Below are 19,469 nucleotides of genomic sequence, written 5' to 3'. Positions count from 1 at the left end.
ATTAACGAACTCTGTTAATCTTTCATATTAATTAATAGTTACTGCGTATCATAGAAAATATTTTTGCACAATGTAGTCGTATTTATTTCTGCACGAGAGCTACAGGATTGTTAAATAATTCACTTATATTTTCAACCTGTAAAATTAATTATTATGTTTAATTTCAACCATTGACAAGGATAGATATCATTATCGTTCTTTCTGAAGAGCATGCAAGTAAAATAGTGTTTGACGATAAAGTTGTTCTTTGGAACATATAAGTTATTTATTTTCTGTATAATACTGAAATATCCATGCAGTTTGTAATGCTGTTTCAAACTTGTAGCATCATCTTTGAATACTGTGTATAATGAACACGTGGAAGTAGCTTCATTCACTTGCAAAAATAAATAAATAAATAAATAAATAAATAAATAAATATATATATATATATAATATATATATATATATGACTTACATAAGTTTTGACAGAATTTTACATATATTATTCTGTAATACTGCATATATTCAACCAGAATTTCGCTATTTGCAGCCTATTAAGAATAGATTATAATTCCTATAGATACGCGTTTCTGGACAGTTGACTTCGCAGTGGAGGTCTTTATGTAAAATAGAAGCACTAATGACCAAACTGTGACTTAGAAATGCACATTGTCATAGTAAAAATGCTATAAAGACACTTAACAAATGTTATTACGAAGTTAACGATTTATCTCATTGTCTCGGTTTGCCAAGAATAACCACTATGTCTACCCCGACATTTTCTTTTGTTTCTAAGTTGTTGGTACTGACCTTTATCTGAAAGTACAAGTAAGGATTAGTCATTGTAATACTCAGTAAGTGTAAGATGTCAGCAGACACGACACCCACTCTCATATACTGTTAGCGAAATCTGGGCCAACACTGTGCTAGCTCGGACGCTGCAACTGCGTGCAGAGTGTACCTAAGAGCAGAGAGTTGAGAAAGCGCTTAATCGTGTCTGCAGCGAACGTGGGTCCGGCGATTACGCTGATCATCATCACAGTGGTGGGCTGCGATCACGTGGCCATCCTTGTGCTGCTGGCCATCAACGGTCTGTGCCTGGGAGCCCAGTACACGAGCAACTCCATCAACCTGCTGGGCATCGCGCCCAACTTCGCGGGCACCATGCTCGGCATCTCCAACACGTTCGCCAACGCCGCCGGTATCCTGGCGCCGTACGCCGTCGGCTGGATCACCAGCGGAAACGTAAGTACCCCACCACTGGCTACGAGGCCTCCGAATGCGACCCACAGACGTGACAGTTACTGGGAAATAACTCTTATTTGCTATGATTATGGTATTTGAGAAGTTAAGAGTATGTGCAGACGGGGACTGCATTTCGTGGACGGTACTTTATACATTACCAGCTGTACCATACTTCTCTCTGTTGGGTCTCCCTCCTCTCCTGCTGCCGGTAGAGGCACTCGTCAAAAGTTGCCTCCACAGCAAAAGCTCTAATCTTGAACTAAAATTTCTGCAACCAGATAATCAGAGAAGTTACATAACAAATTCACAGTTACACCTAACTCTAACACACTCCAGCAACGTGCTGACAGCTAGAAAAAGCATGCGCGCTCGAATCAAAAACATCGCATCGTGAGCACTACAATACCCAACGGTTCTCTGTTTGGCTATGGAAGAACCTGGTTTATGTAGATATGCTACAGTTACACGCCGGCCGGTGTGGCCGTGAGGTTCTAAGCGCTTCAGTTTGGAACCGCTTGACCGCTACGGTCGCAGGTTCGAATCCTGCCTCGGGCATGGATGTGTGTGATGTCCTTAGGTTAGTTAGGTTTAAGTAGTTCTAAGTTCTAGGGGACTGATGACCTCAGAAGTTAAGTCCCATAGTGCTCAGAGCCATTTGAACCATTTTTACAGTTACACCTTTGAACAGCCGCCTGGAGTTAAAGGGGACTGGTCGAAGCTTGGTCCGGAGCACGAACATTTCTCTTAATAAGATGGAGGTTAGATGACTTGGGCGACAACATGACACACAAGTGTTATCATGCCTATGTAGTGTTCGTCAGATCGTTCTGTACACATTTCGGTAGCGGAGGGATGGATCTATTGTCATGCTGAAGGTACAGGTCACCTGCAGAGTGCTAAAGGCAAATAATTTACCTCTTGGTTGTAGCGCACATTGTACTTTATTGACTAGAGAATACTTACTGGGATCTTCAATTTTCATCGGATAGTGACAGTATGTAGAAAAATATTATGTTATGGAAATTCAGTAAATGGAAGATTCAGTCGAGGCAAGTGGACATGATCGTGAAGCAGGTTCCTGTACCAATTGCAAGAGCCACTAGAAAATGTATCACGGTCCATTTAATCTTACCTAAATAACCCTTCTGCTACCTCTCCGCCGGCCGGAGTGGCCGAGCGGTTCTAGGCGCTACAGTCTGGAAACGCGCGACCGCTACGGTCGCAGGTTCGAATCCTGCCTCGGGCATGGATGTGTGTGATGTCCTTAGGTTCGTTAGGTTTAAGTAGTTCTAAGTTCTAGGGGACTTATGACCTCAGCAGTTGAGTCCCATAGTGCTCAGAGTCATTTGCTACCTCCCCCCCTCCCCCCCACCCGGGAGATAATACCCATCCCCCTCCTGAATGGCGCCAATGCTGGCAAACGGCATACTGTCCGCCACAAACTAAGATGACATTCGGCGCGGTGGCTGATGGGAGTGACCTACATCTACATCTACATCCATACTCCGCAAGCCACCTGACGGTGTGTGGCGAAGGGTACCCTGAATACCTCTATCGGTTCTCCCTTCTATTCCATTGTCGTATTGTTCGTGGAAAGAAGGATTGTCGGTATGCTTCCGTGTGGGCTCTAATCTCTCTGATTTTATCCTCATGGTCTCTTCGCGAGATATACGTAGGAGGGAGCAATATACTGCTTGACTCCTCGGTGAAGGTATGTTCTCGAGACTTTAACAAAAGCCCGTACCGAGCTACTGAGCGTCTCTCCTGCAGAGTCTTCCACTGGAGTTTATCTATCATCTCCGTAACGCTTTCGCGATTACTAAATGATCCTGTAAGGAACCGCGCTGCTCTCCGTTGGATCTTCTCTATCTCTTCTATCAACCCTATCTGGTACGGATCCCACACTGCTGAGCAGTATTCAAGCAGTGGGCGAACAAGCGTACTGTAACCTACTTCCTTTGTTTTCGGATTGCATTTCTTTAGGATTCTTCCAATGAATCTCAGTCTGGCATCTGCTTTACGACGATCAACTTTATCTGATCATTCCATTTTAAATCACTCCTAATGCGTACTCCCTGATAATTTATGGAATTAACTACTTCCAGTTGCTGACCTGCTATTTTGTAGCTAAATGATAAGGGATCTATCTTTCTATGTATTCGCAACACATTACACTTGTCTACATTGTGATTCAATTGCCATTCCCTGCATCATGCGTCAATTCGCTGCAGATCCTCCTGCATTTCAGTACAATTTTCCATTGTTACAACCTCTCGATACACCACAGCATCATCTGCAAAAAGCCTCAGTGAACTTCCGATGTCATCCACAAGGTCATTTATGTATATTGTGAATAGCAACGGTCCTATGACACTGCCCTGCGGCACACCTGAAATCACTCTTACTTACCTTAAAGGCACTTCCCATTTACCGTCGCTCCGGACAGTACATAGCCTTGCGTGGTTTTCGACATACTCGTACCCTGCCAAACGTACCACTGTGTAGCATGACTTATTCATTCAGGCCTCTTCTCATATATCTGTGACCATCTAATCTCTGTGCACTGTGACGTATGGTGTGCATAATTATACGTCTAGTTGCGGATGATGTGGTCGCTCTCTGGTTGTTGTTATCCAGCACTGAACTGGCTTTAAAGTGCTACTCTATTTCCTGTTGCGATTTACAATAGTCAAAAAAATGTGTGTGAAATCTTATGGGACTTAACTGCTAAGGTCATCAGTCCCTAAGTTTGCACACTACTTAATCTAAATTATCCTAAGGACAAACATACACACCCATGCCCGAGGGAGGAGTCGAACCTCCGCCGGTACCAGCCGCATTAGTCGATCACAACACCTATCATCATTACGTTGTTGTTCGTGGAAGTCGTTTGTGGTCGTTGTAATTTTACTCGAATCGAGCGACTCATGGTACACCAAAAAAATGGTTCAAATGGCTCTGAGCACTATGGGACTTAACTTCTGAGGTCATCAGTCCCATAGAACTTAGAACTACTTAAACCTAACTAAACTAAGAACATCACACACATCCATGCCCGAGGCAGGATTCGAACCTGTGACAGTAACAGTCGCGCGGTTCCAGACTGTAGCGCCTAGAACCGCTCGTCCACCCCGGCCGGCCCATGGTACACCCTTGAGATAGTGGCATATCAATCACTCAGTGCTGCTAGACTTCGAAACTGGAGTTTCCTTGTATCTGTCAACCATGACATGAACACAGTCGGAAGACTTGTAACAAAATACGTTATATAAGGTGTTAATAGTATTCAGTAGAAAGATACATCCCACCCGAACACAAACTTTGGCCATTCGAAAGTTCGTCATTCTTTCTGTCATCAACTAACAACATGCAATATTGTACGAAAATATGAAAATGACTTTCTCTGAAAATATTCCCTGTCATATCTCAAACTGGGATCCAGCACATGTGATACCATTAACATGAATAATTATTAATCACAAAAATTAAACTGTCACCTTTAAAAGAGAATTCAGTATAGGAAAATATGACCAACATTTTATTTAGGGTTGCTTGGAACCAAAAGGATATAAATGTACTTACAGTACGTGTTGACTATCGCCATTCACTATGTTACTGATTGCTATTCCATATCTATAAATATATGACTTTGCTGGGTAATTTCAGATAGAAATTTGTCTGCAAAATTAATTTAATATAAGACTCTTATATTCTTAATTCAATCACACTGTCGTCAAACGTTTTGCAGTGGTAGCAAAAAAAAAAAAAATACTGGGATAGTTGCTTAACAGTTAAATTCCATTTTATGGTTATGTTGTCGTCCATACATGTAATTATAGTAAACAAATCTCCAAAATTAAATAGATTTTCGATCTACAGCCTTCATAAAACAAACAAAATATCACATTTATGCAAATTCATGCAGAGTAACAAATCAAAATCATTATTCACGCAGTCTCACTATTCGTCATTTCGCTCCGCTCCATTAGACCGCCGCTTCCTCTTCTCTCGATAGTGCAGTCCATTGTCGACATTTCGATACTCCTCGGCCAATCGCCTTCATTCGTAGATCAGTGCTGCCCTCCAGTGGGAGTCATCCGAAGTGCAATTTGCGAATTTCTTATGCCATTCCACCCTCTTATTAGTATTTACGTGAAACGCCGAACTAATCCATTCGTTATGATGGTAGTAGGACTCTATTTCATTTAAAGCAACTACATGTCGCTAAACTGCTCAAGAGTTTTTTCTACTCCCTAAATGGTATGACCTGCCTACCAAGAAATCCTCAAACCTGTCACAAAATTTGTCTGATACCCTACATAATCGTAGTTTTGCAGGTGAACGGTTGTGTGACGCCGAGTCAAATGTTTCCCGAAAGTCACTAAATAATGCAGCTATAGATTTCCTTGACACATGACTTCAAGAATATCAGTTGAAAAAGGCGCAGTTTGGGTTTCGCATGATCGATCTTCCTGGGTTCATTATTGGTTGAATGGAGGAGATCATTCTGTTCGAGATACATCATTATGTTTGAGTTCAGAATCTGTTTTAGAAATTCTATAGCAGATGAACATCAAAGAAAGTGGATGAAAGTTTTGTGACTCAGTTCTATTACTCTTCTTGTACTCAAGTGTGACTTGTTGTTTCATCCAATCACTGAGCTCGGTTTATTCTCAAGGGCTTTACTATATATTTGATTTAAAATAGAAGATAACTCAGCCACATATTCTCTATAGAATCTGAAAGGGATTCCATCGGGACCTGTAGCCTTGTTTAATTTAGCAATTTTAGCCGTTTCTCAGCGTTAGTCATATTGGCTCTGAGCACTATGGGACTTAACATCTATGGTCATCAGTCCCCTAGAACTTAGAACTATTTAAACCTAACCAACCTAAGGACATCACACAACACCCAGTCATCATCAACGTTAGTGACACTAGTATCTACATCACTAATGATTTCAATGGACAAGAAGTAAACTAGAGCACTACATACGTATTTTCCTTAGTAAAGGAACATTTGAAAACGGAATTCGATATGTTTTTGCTTTGATACCCTCAGTTTCTGTTCCTGTATCATCCGTCAGTATCTGGTCATTAAGCTTTGTGGTACTGACAGCCCTAAAACATCACTAGAATTCCTCTGAGTTTTGTAAGGAATCTTCTGATGACATTTTACTACACTGAGTGTTGAAGGCATCGCCTATTGCCCTCTTGACAACCAAAAGCGTTTCTATATACTGAAATATCCCCTTAGAAAAATTATGAATTACTGTGCTGGTAAACTTCTTAGGTTTTTTGATTTTCAAACAGCTGAGCAAAACTGAACGTACTCAACCTTTCTCTCTTTACTTATTATGATCAACCCTAAACTGACACATATTTTTAGCGCAACGCAATCTGACTTTCAATAGGTCCTGCAAAAGAATGGCCCTGACTAACAATAACCTATACCTTTCTTGAATCACTTACCTCACAAAAATCTTCGTTACTCGAACTACTGCAATACAACGAGCGCCAATACTGCCAGCTAAATAAAAGATTCTAACTTCTGAAGGAATTAACTACTGATAGGCATATAGTTAGCAAATGAAAGATTTTGATACAATGTGTTTACAGTTTTCAAAAGTCATATATATAATTTGTCACATCCAGTGTGGCAAATTTCCTTTTTCTGACGGACACACGTTCAGCTCGTCCGCTCACATTAACATCTCAAAAGTCTGGCTTCTCTCTCCCCACATCCACCACTGCTGGCGGCTCACCTCCACCTGCACAACGCTACGCGCTGTTCACATCCAACTGCCCAACAGTACAATAGCAAATATTCCAACAATGCAAACCAGCCACAGACTGCACACAGCACAGTCAGTGATTTTCATACAAGGCGCTACGTGGCGTTACCAACATAAAAACCTAAACAGCCTACTTACAATACCTCCCTATGCTCTGTTTTACGTCTGTTATGCAGCATGGCTGTTGGTCTATTCAAGAGGAGTGGACCATATGCCAGCACTGGATTTCACACTTCCTCTTTTCTCGTCATCATACAAAACAAACGGGACTCAGCACTGCACACAGTAGTGTCACCTGCACTCAATAGGTAAACGCAAGACAGAACTCCCTCACACCAGGTGTGGGGAAAGAACACTCTTTCTGTTTAGGTGGTTGAGCCTACCTACCCAGCGAACAAAGTCATTCCACTTTTTCTTTATTTTTTCCGCCACAAACTATTTTTGAAGAAAGAAGTCAAATGATGTGTTTTGATAAAATGACCTCTCGTCATTCTGAAGAGGATAAGTCATTGTATAAACACTCATAATTCCGTAGGATGGCTGTCTTCACTCTCATAGTTTCACAGTAAGAGGTTAGTTTACGTCTCTGGAAACATACCCACCATATGTGTTGTAGTTGATGGTGTACTTTGTTTTTTGCCGCAGCAAACGAGAACTGCGTGGAACACGGTGTTCTACGTGTCGGCGGGCATCGGAGTGGCGACGTACCTCGTCTGGCTGGTTCTGGGCACGGACAAGGTGCAGCCGTGGAACGACCCTCCCCCAGGTGAGGGCCGACAGCAGTCCTGGGCACTCGCTGCTCGAATTTTTAAAATTATTTAACGCCGGTGTTTCAGGATCTGCCCGAAACACCACCATGAAATGTAGATGAGCGTGTTGAAAGTAAGCTAATCAAACTGTTTGAATATTACAAACAATCCTGTTGGAAGAACATCCGCAACTGAGCATTATAGCAGAGGTTGAAAATACCGCTTCAGTTGTAAATTACTTTATTTTCACACGACCGGTTTCGGACTGTTATAAGCCCATCCTCAAGTGTCGTAGCTGTGCTCTGGTCCCCGAGCGCCGAGCGCCGAGCTCCGCGTGTACCAGGCGCGGTGTGCTGGGAGTGACTCCCTGTTCCGTGCTCATAGGCAGCACACCGCGCCTGGTACAATCGGCGCTGGGGGACCACAGCACAGCTACGACACCTGAGGATGGGCTTATAACAGTCCAAAACCGGTCTTCTGAAAATAAAGTAATTTACAACTGAAGCGGTATTTTCAACCTCTGCTGTTTGAATATTGATTTGCTTTGACTGAGGGTGGGAATTAATAAAAGATGAGGCTGCTACCACTACGGGATAAATAGCTTGGAACGAAAGGGATTAATAGAATTTGAGACTGATCTTAGATACATGAACATTTTAACTCTTGATAATTTGGTTCTGTTATGTTAGACATCACCATCGAGTAGGATGGGTCAAGTGGTGTCGAAATTGCAAGGCACGAGTTTTGTTATAGTTCTGTTGATACACAAATATCAATTTATAATGCTTCCCTCCACTGATTCAAGGTCTCAAGAATTTATTATTTATCTTTAATACTAAACACGAAATTCGTGAGGCCTTGAAGCAGTGGAGTGAAGCGTTAGAGAGTACCGGAAAGTGTATCAACACAACTAGGTCAGAATTCATGCTGTGCAACTTCTAAAGGTAGCTGGACAGTGCTGTGTTAAAATTTCTGTTTTCTTACATCTATGACAGTTGGGTAGCTTTGCAGAATCTTGACTACCTCAATTTCAACTAAAAAGGAGAGGCTGAACCTTGTAGTCCACTAGTTTTGGCGAGCTTTGAGGTACCAGTTTTGGGGTGAGGGAGCAGGGCGGAAGGCAGTAACTCTTCTGAAAGAATTTGGGTCGCTGTGTTTTCGATTTAGTGAATTCGAAGTCAATGGACAAGACGCAGGATCCCTTTCAGCACGTGAAATCTTTCTAACACTCGAAATAAGGAAATTTTATTGTATACAGCCTAATAAAAACGAGGCATTAATGATTTTATTTCATTATAGATATCTTGAGAACGAAATTCCTAACTAACCAGTATGCTGAACAAGGAAACTGTACTTTCAATCTTAAATCACAGGCGTAGATCGGATTAACTGATTTAAATGTAAGTTCAAATAGCAAGGCGTAAGCTTAATTTTAGTTAAAAATATATGCCTGTAGTATATTTATGTTGGCTCTGACCCATAGTTCAAGTTTCCACCATTAGTCAGCACTGCAGTCACTGTTGATGCCGAGTAACTCATAAATCCAAGGTGGTAGCAAGCCATGCTCCCTGATCTGTCATGTGACAAGGCCAGCCCCTTTATCAAATACCTGATCATTATAATGTAAGAACCCACATATTTCCCCCACCCTCCACCCCTTCCTCCCTCCACCACCTTTTCCCTTCCTCTCGCCACTCATCCACTCACATCCCACTACCTTGTAGTTCATTAAAGTGAAATAGCCAATCACACTGTAGCCCCAGACCAGCAACTTGACTGTGCTCAGAAGTATCCCAAGGATTTGAAATTTTGCACCATGTTAGAAAGCATTTATACAAAAATTTGTGTAAGGCCCATATCTTGCAGTATTTACACATTTGATGTATGTTCTGAACTCTCAAATGAAGCATCCGAAAGCGATTTTCATCCCTAAATACCCAACGTTATGAAACACATGTGAACAAATACATTACAGGTAATTTATAGGCCTGCACTTGGTGTAAGACACAATGGACCTTCAAATTAAATATTTCGAATCACAATTGTTCTCTGATCCTTTTCAACTGTTACAGTGGTAGCTGTTTGTCTAAAATATGTAAAGGGTGCTAGCATTCAATCTGTGGTTTACACACCGAACCGACATCATCTATCATTTTTACAAATTTTTCCGTAACGGTTCGTCTTAGGAAGTACCACTTTAGGTGGGATCAAAAATAATGTACCACGTTCTGCTCGAGAAAATAAAACTGATGTTATTAACAACTGAATACAGCGTTTTAATTGCATTTGAACTAGATTTACTAGATATTATGTCCCAATTGAACATCCAAGGAATGCTGCACTATTTTTGGACGGGCGCTACAGTGCCAAGTCTCTCTAAAATGTTTAGAGACTATATTTCCTATAACCAACAACTAAATAACACCAAAAAATTGTTAAAATTATTTATCGCAATAATTAATGTTTTAGAGTAGAAATCACACACAAACACACACTCATTTATTGTACTCTAATTATGACTGTTAATTTGAACTTTGTATCAAACTGAAATTATTTCTCGAAATATGGAAGACGTAGAGCACAATAAACATGTGGCGTGGCATTGTCGCAGTGGATACACCGGTTCCTGTGAGATCATCGAAGTTAAGCGCTGTCGGGCGTGGTCGGCACTGGTCGGCACTTGGATGGGTGACCATCCAGGCCGCCATGCGCTGTTGCCATTTTTCGGGGTGCACTCAGCCTCGTGATGCCAATTGAGGAGCTAATCGACCGAATATTAGCGGCTTCGGTCAAGAATACCATCATTACGGCCTGGAGAGCAGTGTGCTGACCCTACGCCCCTCCTATCCGCATCCTCCACTGAGGATGACACGGCGGTCGGATGGTCCCGGTAGGCCACTCGTGGCCTGACGACGGAGTGCTTACATATAGCACTACTGATAAAACTTATAGCTTAAGTAGCACTTGTTGACGGCCGAAATCGGAGTATCACACCACCATTTGCAAGTACAGTGACTCTTTAAATTAAGTATTTTCACATCTGAATTGTTTGTATTACTTATTAAAATACGTGTGACTTACTTACTGGCACTACTGAAACAAATTAGGTATGTAGCAATACCAACTTACCCCAATACTTATCAACTTGTCCTCAAAACTTTAACAACTTGCCCTGAAAACTGTATAGTTTGGACCAAAACTGTATCAATTTGCCTGAAACTCTAACAACTTACTCCCTGCAAGTGTATCGACTTGCCACTCCCAAACTGTAGTAACTTGCCTTCCAAACTGTAACAACTTGCCCTGCAAAGTGTAACAACTTGCCCTGCAAAGTGTAACAACTTGCCCTCACAACTGTCACAGATTGCCTTGAAACTACCAGGATTTGATCTAAAATTGTAACATTCTGCTACCACTACCCCTAACCTCCACATATATTGTTGGGGAGGGGCAATGATGTTCAATTCTATGGCCAGTTGTCATAGTTTCAGGGAAAATTTTTACAGTTTTGGGGCAAATTGATACAGTTTTGGAGGCAAGCTGACACAATTTCAAGGAGCAAGTTGATACAGTTTTGGCACAAATTGATACAGTTTTGGTGCAATCTGATGCACTTTCGTTATAAGTGATACAGTTTTGGGTGGAAAATTGGGGAAAAGCTATTACAGTTTTGAGGGCAAGTTGTTATTCTTTTGGGGGAAGTTATTGCAGTTGCAGAGACTAGTTTGTACAGTTTCAGAGCAACTTGTTATAGTTTTTCCGGACGGGTTGCTACCGTTTTGGGGACGAGTTGATAATGTTTCAGAACGAGCTAATACAGATTTGGGTTACAAGTGGTTAATTTCAGGGCAAGTTGTTCCAGTTTCCAGGAAAATTATCATAGTTCCAGAGACATGCTGTTACAGTCTGAGGGCAAGTTGTTAGCAGTTTTGAGGGCAAGCTTCTACAGTTTTGTGGCAAGTTGTTACAGTTTTTGGGCAAGCTCATAGAGTTTCAGGGGCAAGCTAACACTGTTTTGAGTGGCAAGTTGATACAGTATATGTGTATACACAATAACAAAAAGTTTTGTACAGTATATATACATGTGTCTCATCATCATACTTCTGATTTACACATCTCAGTAAATTTTCTGAGTCTTTATCACTTTAATGAGGCAATAACATTATAATAAATTACAGAAGACATAAAAATATAGTTTTCCTCAGTAGCTGATGCTCACAGTAGCTGAAACTTCCTCAATCCCAGTTGCACAGATCCACTGCACAAACACACTGTTAACTTGTCATGGAAACAAGTGTTGACATGATAACTCTTAGCTTGGTAACTAACCACTTTTGGTTCTGGGAACAAGTCACAGCTTGTCAAAACAAGTCCCATCTTGCAAGAACAATTTCGAACTTTCTTAGTTGACATCATGATCAGTCTTTCTGAGTCTGAACGTGTGCACTGATGCTATCTCTAGGCATATCATATTTCATGGGTCGAGATAAGTGTCTATAAACTGACCATCATTGACACCCACTAGTATCTGGGGGGTAATGGCAGTCACCTTGTCAACTGACCATCATTACCCCAACCCAATAGCATCTGAATACAATTACAGCACTTTGTCAATTGTAAATAATTGCAATATTACCTAGGCAGTTGCCAAAAATATTATTGCAACTTGGTGATGTGACAGAGCTAGTTGGAGTAGTCAGATATAGTCAAAACTACACGACACTATTTGAAAGTATTCGGAGCTTGCTGAGTGAAGTAAGGAAGACCAATCTAAGGTGGCTGTATATGCTTATCTGGGGTAGTGGCAGTCACCCATAAATTGACCCTTACTCCCACCCCCTTGGAAGCTGCCTTGCCTGCTTAGCATCATCAGTGTAAGACGACAAACATTTTGCTCTGTAAGAAAAATTAATACTCTTGTGTGCATTCACCGTAATGTTTGGGTTACTTTAAAAGTGTAGTAACCCTCCTTTCGTAATTGTATGAATGTGTATTACAACTTTTCCGTATGTTATTTAATCAAAGTATCATGTAGTTTCCACTGTGTAACAGTAGAAAATGACTAATGTTTTGAACTGTAAGATGAAGTAAATACTCTAGCAAGAGGTCACTATAATGTCTGGCTGACTTTGATTTCGACGTCTTTTTGACTGATTTAGACATGGGAATAATGTAGTTTCCTTTAGTAATTCTCATCGATAAGTCCACTTTAAGCTCTAAGTTAGATCAGTGGTTGTGGTCATGTATGTTTTCCATTGTTATAGAAACAATTTTTATGTTTTTGACCAATTTAATGCGTGGTACAAAGATTGTACTACGCCAATCTAGTAACCTATAACTTGTAAGTGAGTTACATGTATTTCATTAAGTATTACAGACAGTTCGGATGTGTATTTGAAGGTCCAAAGTGCCTGAAAAGTGTGGTATCACAATCGAACTCTGGTCATTGACAAGCTTATCATTGGTTCCTATATGCAAGCCAGACATATTTTTAAGATTTATAGAACAATTAAATTGTGACAGTTTGCCAGGTGTGTATTGTGGTCAAAGTCTTCTGTGTTTTTGGAAATAATTTTATTTCGCTGAAACTCGAAGTTTCATTCACAAGCATACATCAATCATCATACTTGTGTATTACGATAAGCAACCTGTGTGTGTGTGTGTTTGAGGAGGTAGGTGTGGGGCTATGTAAGTTTTTATATTCGAAATCATTATTTACTATGATAGATAATTTCATCCCTCTCTTGTACCGCCACCACGACCACATTTGATGCTTTGTGATTAATGTGTACAATACAGAAGTTCTTGTAGTGTATTACGAAAATCTGCAGTGCTATATCGCAATAAAAATCACACAAACAACTTTCTTCCTTTCTTCTAAAATCGTGTTTGGTCACTTCATTTGGCTATTTATTATGTTGCGTGTGTGTGTGTGAAAAAGAGAGAGAGAGAGAGAGAGAGAGATAGAGAGAGAGAGAGAGAGCTTAAATCACTTGTTTTACATAGATTTTGGTGTTACTTAGTGGTTGATTATAGAAAACGTTTTAGAGCCACTTGGCACCATTGTTCCAGTCGGTAAATATTACAGCATATCTTGAATGCTCATTTTGTATGAATACATAACCTCTAGTACACTTAGCTCAAATGCTAATCAAATGCATTATTACGCTGTTTATAACATCATTTATGATTTCTAGCGTAGAGCGTGATGCATTATCTTTGTCCCCCCTACAATGGTGCTCGCTAAGGTAAAAAATCACCGAAAAACTTACAAAAACGATAAGTGAAGGCAGTCTGGTGTATGAACCACCAATAACATCTCAGATTGAAATGACAACGTCCTTTACATATTTTAGATGTGGACATACCATTGTAATACCTGAGAAGCATCATAAAACAGTTTACATGTGGAAATATTTAATTTGTCTAATTTGAAGGTGTGTTGTATTGTACACCAAATATAAGCCTAAAAACTACCTGTTCAGGATGCTATTTTTTTATCCAGATCTGTTTCATAACGATTTAGAATGTAAATAACTTGGGACATGCATTTTGAGAATTTACAATCATATTGTAGGAAGTAATTTTGAATGATGCGTGCGTGTGTGTGTGTGTGTGTGTGTAAAATAAGACTTCTAGACTTGACTCAAAAATTTCTTTTATTGTGTTGTGGACGTATTTTTCAGACATTCTAAGACACTGAACTAACATTGTGGCACTTGAAAAGCACCATAAAACGATTTAGATGTGGAAATATTTAGTTTGAAACCTCATTGTGTCTTAACGAATTGTACGGCTGAAAGCTACCTGCTTAGGGTGTTATTTTCGCCAGATGTGTTTTTATAACTATTTAAATGGAGCGCTCTACTTGATAGTTACTCGTTTGAAAATTTACTAAAAGGAATGAGCTTTTAACATCTCAATTTGTTGTATCGTAAGGCAGACACCCAGTCATTATTACACGAATACTTCCAACTTCCCACCATAAGAAAATGAGAATAACTATTTGAATCGAGTCAGTTTAAAAATAAAATATGACTTAGTTTAACTAGCTCACTAACTGAGCTCAGTGGTTTATTGTCATAATGGTAAATACAATATGGCTTAAATAGGCGCCAAGACAGACAACAGGGGAAAATGGGTTCTTAACAAAGATGAAATTTCTCTAACATTTTTCGTAATGGAGCGAGGGGTAAAAGAAGCGCTCAGAACTTTTTAGGATAAGGTCGCGACGGCAGAGATTACTACGACCACAGATTCAGAGATTTTGGTCAAGTGATGTTGCACACTGTGCCAGTAATAATTTGAACCAGCAGTTTCGTAACTCATGAGTTAAAATACTGACTGGGATTATTTATAGAACATTTCACAAAGTAATAGAGACTGACCTCAGGGAAGACAATTTTGGGTTCCAGACAAATGTAGCAACACACGAAGCATTACCGTCACTGTGACTTATTTTAGAAGATAGAGCTAAGAAAGACAAAGCAGCGTTTCTGAAACGCACAAATTTAGAGAAAACTGTTAAAAACGTTGACTGGAATACACTCTTCGAAATTTTGAAGGTAACATTGATAAAATACGGGGACTGAAAGCTTACTTACAACTTGTACAGAAACCAGACTGCTGTCAGTAGAGTCAAGGACATGGAAGGAAGCAGTAGCTGAGAATGGAGTGAGGCAGTGTGGTAGACTATCCATGATGTTATTCAGGAGCTATAGTATTTCGAGCAACCAGTAACAGAAACTATGAGAACTTAGGAAAGAATTAAAGTTAATAGAGAAGGAACAAAAAGTTTGATGTTTGCCAACAACATTGTAATTTTGTCATAAATGGCAAAGGACTTGGAAGCACAGCTGAACGGAATGGTTAGTGCCTTGAAAAGAAATTATAAAGTAAATATCAGCAAAAGTAAAACAGGAGAAATGGAATGTAGTCGAATTAAATCAAGTGATGCTCAGGTAATTAGATTGGGAAATGAGGCACTAAAAGTAGAAAATGAGTTTTGTTAGTTGGACAGCAAATAAAAGACGATGTCCGAAGTAGAGAGGATGTAAAATGCAGGCTGTCAATAGCAAGAAAAGCATTTCTGAAAAAGAAATTTGTTGACGTCGTATAAAATTTAAGTGTTGGAAAGCCTTTCTGAAAGTATTTGTATGGATTGGAGCCTCGTGCATAAGTGAAACAGGCGAGAAACAGACAAGAAGGTATTTATACTTTTGACATGTGATGCTGCAGAAGAATATTCAAGATTAGAGGGGTACGGTAGATCGAATTAACAATGAGAAAATACTGAATCGAAGTGAGAAAAAAGAAATTTATTCTGAAATTTGACCAAAACTAGGTCTCGGTTAATGGGACACATCCTGAGCAATTAAGCAATATCCAAATTGGTGTAAGTCTGAGGGCTTTCGTGGCCATTGTCACTGAAGTTAAAATGTTAGGCCACGTCTTTCTTCTAAACGGTTGACGTTTCAATCCGTCTGCAGGCATCTTCTTCAGGATATTGTTGTGGTGTCCACTGTTGACTGAACCAGTGTCGCACTCCCTTATAAAGTGGAGTTTTTCCACGCTTGTACAGGAGAAATAGGATTGTTGAGTCAAATCCTTGTGGCTACCATTGGAGCAGCCTTCGTCATTGGATAGTAAGTGAGGTATTCCCGTTTTAAAGCCGAATGAGTGGATACCACAAGATCCTGAAGAAGATCCCAGCAGAGCGGCCAAAACGTCGATCATTTGGAAGAAACATGACTCGGCCTAACAACCCAGAAGATGTTAACTTCTGTCAATTTGGTGTTGGACGCATGTGTGACAGTTAAATGACGTAGAGGAAGACGATGGGTTGACTACAGAAAGCAGGTTCAAATAGATGTATGCTGCAATAGGTTTGCGAAAGTGAAAAGTATTGTACAGGATAGACTAGAGTAGAGAGATACACAAACCAGTCTTTGGTCTGAGGACCACAACAACAAAACAACAACAAAAACGTTGTGATGATAATTGAGATACGTCATTAACTTGTGAACTTCCAAAGAAAGCGTTACATCTAAGCTACATTCGAAGTTAATCGAAATAATTGGTGAAATGATTTAGAGATAACTTTACGGAGTTTTATTTAGAGAGTTGCACCACGTCTAAACACTGATTCTGTATTAGTCGCTGTGCCTGTAATAATTTACGTTAGGTAGACTCACTTCAGTGCATCGCTTTCTTCTCCAAATGCATAAAGGTAGAACGCAGCACAGATATATTCACTTGTGTGACTACTCACGGGAGCTCCATGTTGTTTCCATTACCCACTTTCTTCATGAATGTGGATTAGTTTTATCCTGTGCTCTTTATTCAGTGTGTGCGTAAGGTGCACATCATGAGAGGAATGTGCAGAAGCTATCGTTTCTCTTTGCATTCGACGTTGTTGCGCTGAATGGTTTAAATTTTAAAAGTCCGTTACCCTTGTTGCAGAGGCGGTTCCTAAAGAGGCAGACAAACCAGGCGACCACGCTGCTGTCTTTGGGAAGGGCGTCGACGACAAGGGATTCGACGGCGAGTACTGAGGACGCTGCTGACTCTGCGAATGATGATGCTCGCCCTTCAACTGGGACACTTCTACAAGCAGATATCAGCGCAATAAACTCGCCTGCTACATCTTGGAATCCGTGCAGTGCACGTGTGTAGTACATGTCCAGCTAACTAGTGGATCAGTGGAAAGTTCAAATTGAGATGCGATAGTTTCCATTTTAACGAGTGCCAGTGTCGCTTGAAAAGGAGTTTCCCAGCGTGTGACCACCTTTACCCACGTGAAAGTTGAAACGGTTTGAACTCTGTTAGGACATTGAAGGGCGTATTGTGCTCAAAATACGTTGATTTGTTTTGGTCACAAGAGAGATGTGACTATTGTGACAAAAAAAACTAAAAACGCCTTCACTTTTAATCTGAGACTAGCTCTTATACACGTATTGGCTTCCCTGTAAACTGACAAAACCATACTTATTATGCATACGACATCGACTCGGATATTTCGCTGATGAACTGGCAGGTAGGATGATCCGCCAACAGAGTACGTAGGAGGTGTTTCTCTTTATGCTACATTAAGTTTATATGTCCGTTGCCTTTCATTACACATAGGTGATCTTCGGTGTATATTAAGAACTTTACAGTGTGGAACTTCGGTATGTAAAAAGTCTTTAGTTTCTGTTCATCTGATATGAGCTGTAATTAACGCAGATTACAACCACTGGAACAGTTTTACAAGACTTGTTTCCAAATGCGGTGAAGCAATGTCTTAACGTGATACAAAGTGGTCTAATGTCCGCCGTGCAGAAGGTAACACATTTTGCTACGTGGTAGAATCTCAAGAACAACTGCAACTAGCAGGAAGCAGTTAACCGCCGATGCAAGATCGTCGCCAGTAACGCACCCTAGTGTCACTGATTGACAGCTCTCACCTCCAGTGAGTGATTATTCCCTTTGACATGTGTCTGAGACTTTATATCGTATGATAAGATAGTTTAATGCAACAATAAAGAAAACAAATGTTTCATAAAGCACTGTTTTTCTGTCCTACAGTGTTCGATCACTGTTTTTCTGTCCTACAGCGTTCGATGACATAGCTGTTTGTCGTAAGTGGGAGTATCTAGGTCAAGATTGTAATAGGTTTATAATTTTAAAGGAATTGCCTAGTTTACTGATAAATAGTTAAGGTGTAATAGTTGCAACAACAGTGAGTTTACGTGCGAATCTTTCTACGTTTTGATGCGATATGGTAAGTTATCTGTTCCCAATCGGACACTAGGTCAATGCAACAAGGTGTGTGTGTGTGTGTGTGTGTGGAAACCAGATTACATCTGCTGTGCTGTGAATAAGGTTCCACAGCAAAAAATTGATCTATAAAATCCCAGAGTCAACACTAACAATGATTCTAGAATGCAAAAATAATGATAATAATAATAAATATGTGGTGTCCGTTCTTTCAGACAAGCGCGGAAGAACAGACACCACATAAATAATTAAGACGGGTCAGCCAATGAGCTCTTCAGTGCAGATGCACACTAGGTTTCCTCTTTTACGGTAATCGGCGAAATGGCGCGAGTAATGAGGATGGTGGGCAAGCGGCAGTAGGTTAGTAGCGTGTAGGTAATTTGAAAATTTGGGCCTTACGGGACGCATGCTAGGGTAGAACGCACAGTTGCAGTGACCACTGTGGCCAATTGGCTTAGTGTCAGAGTATCTGCCTAGTAAGCAAGAGTCCTGGATTCGAATTCCGGTTCGGCTCAAATTTTCAACTCTCCCCATTGATTTCAATTGATGCCCACTTGGAGTCAATGTCTGTAATTCCTTTATGATGAAAATAATGCTGAGTTGGCCTATTAGAGACAACCAACATGGTATTTTCCTGGTATAATGAGAGACAGCTGCACTAGGTAACTGCTGTCTCTTTCATATGTTGTTTACTGTTTGATTCGTTCAGTGAATTGTGTTACCATTAAACAATCAAATGGACCTAGGAAGTCAATTTGAGTTCACCAAGTGAAAAATCTTGAAGATGAGTTTGAAACGTTGCACTCTGTCACAAACAGCCTTCAACTCTTCTTGTGGGAAGATGGTAAAAATTTATCTTTCAAAATGCTGCATACTTCCTGGTAAAATAGTTAAGCATATTTGAAATGTCGAAAAACACAGATTATGATGAATGAAGTTGA

General features: G+C 40.3%; 1 protein-coding gene across 2 annotated transcripts in view; it reads left to right on the top strand.

Moving 5' to 3' along the window:
* LOC126251869 (sialin-like) overlaps positions 1-18,274 on the top strand; it is a 133,143-nt gene extending 114,869 nt beyond the window's left edge. For both annotated transcript variants that reach the window (XM_049952557.1, XM_049952556.1), the window contains 3 exons: positions 986-1,227; positions 7,667-7,787; positions 17,233-18,274. In XM_049952557.1, coding sequence (XP_049808514.1) covers positions 986-1,227; positions 7,667-7,787; positions 17,233-17,324 — 455 coding nt within the window. In that variant the 3' untranslated portion in view covers positions 17,325-18,274. The remainder of the gene's footprint in view (positions 1-985; positions 1,228-7,666; positions 7,788-17,232) is intronic.
* The last annotated feature ends 1,195 nt before the right edge of the window (positions 18,275-19,469 follow it).

Source organism: Schistocerca nitens, chromosome 4, assembly GCF_023898315.1.
Source record: "Schistocerca nitens isolate TAMUIC-IGC-003100 chromosome 4, iqSchNite1.1, whole genome shotgun sequence".
Classification (NCBI taxonomy): domain Eukaryota; kingdom Metazoa; phylum Arthropoda; class Insecta; order Orthoptera; family Acrididae; genus Schistocerca; species Schistocerca nitens.
The sequence above is the reverse complement of the archived record's forward strand: the minus strand, read 5'-3'. Positions and strand labels throughout refer to the sequence as shown.